This window comes from Limulus polyphemus, unplaced genomic scaffold (assembly GCF_000517525.1).
Source record: "Limulus polyphemus unplaced genomic scaffold, Limulus_polyphemus-2.1.2 Scaffold2394, whole genome shotgun sequence".
Taxonomy (NCBI): domain Eukaryota; kingdom Metazoa; phylum Arthropoda; class Merostomata; order Xiphosura; family Limulidae; genus Limulus; species Limulus polyphemus.
This window is the reverse complement of record NW_013668004.1, coordinates 137583-138600: the sequence shown is the minus strand read 5'-3', so window position 1 is coordinate 138600 and position 1018 is coordinate 137583. Positions and strand designations below refer to the sequence as shown.

At 29.2% G+C, this 1018-nt stretch overlaps 1 protein-coding gene across 1 annotated transcript in view; it reads left to right on the top strand.

Annotated features, from left to right (window-relative positions):
* The window catches only part of LOC106466840 (transcription initiation factor IIA subunit 2-like), a 9006-nt gene that overhangs the window by 2975 nt on the left and 5013 nt on the right, over positions 1–1018 (top strand). Inside the window, exon 3 of the mRNA XM_013927143.2 lies at positions 734–863. Within this exon, the coding sequence (XP_013782597.1) occupies positions 734–863 (130 nt within the window). The remainder of the gene's footprint in view (positions 1–733; positions 864–1018) is intronic.

Below are 1018 nucleotides of genomic sequence, written 5' to 3'. Positions count from 1 at the left end.
TACTCTCGAGTTCTAGCAGCTATATAACTTTTACAATATATGATATAGAAATTGCTATGTCCTACAATAATATCTTTGGTTAGCAACTTTCTTTATTTTCTGACACAAAATTATTTTCAGTTATAAGCCAAGAAATTGAGAATAGCACTTAAGCCTACAAATCTGGGATTAACCTGTATGAACTCTTGATTAATAAATCACATTTAACAATTCAAACCAAAGAGCTAACAATAATCCTTGTTTTCGTTTTTGAATCAAAAGTATTAGTTTAACAATTTTTCTAAATTTACATTACTTACGTTTGAAGCTGATTTTGTACAAGTAATTCTGGCATGCCATTAGTCCATTTCCCTCTATCAAGTACTTAGACTATGAGTAATACATCTATGTCTAACTTTCCAGCTTTTAAAAAGATGTTGTGTTACTAATTTGTGAAAGTAAACTGATACTTTTTTGTAAACTCAAGGATATTATTAAAGTTTTTTTAAGCCTTTATTTGCAATTAGTAGTATATATTGAAAAGTTGTATTTCAAAAACCCCAGAGTCAGATGACAAACAGTCACAATAGTTTTTGCACAGTACAGGCTGTAACTAACTAGAAATGTATCTTCATTTTGGCGGTGTATTAATGTTAAATTAAGTATGTTTGGAACAAAATTACTCTCATTAGTCTGTTGTTTTTGAAAGGTTTGGTAAATAATTTAAACATTTTTGTATTACAACATGTTGCAGGCAGGCCACTTGAACACTTACAGGTTTTGTGATAATGTCTGGACCTTTGTCTTGAAAGATGTAGAATTCAGAGAAGTCCAAGAATTGGTACGAGTGGAAAAAGTCAAGATTGTTGCCTGTGATGGAAAAGGTGAAAATTTTCTTAGGGTATTAGTATAGGTTTAGTTTTGCTTTTTGATCATAATTGATTTCTTATCTTGTATTTTTCTAAAATTTTGAATCATAGTAGTATTCTATATATTTATGTAAACATACTGTTCATTATTTAAAGTTTGGTGTACTTTG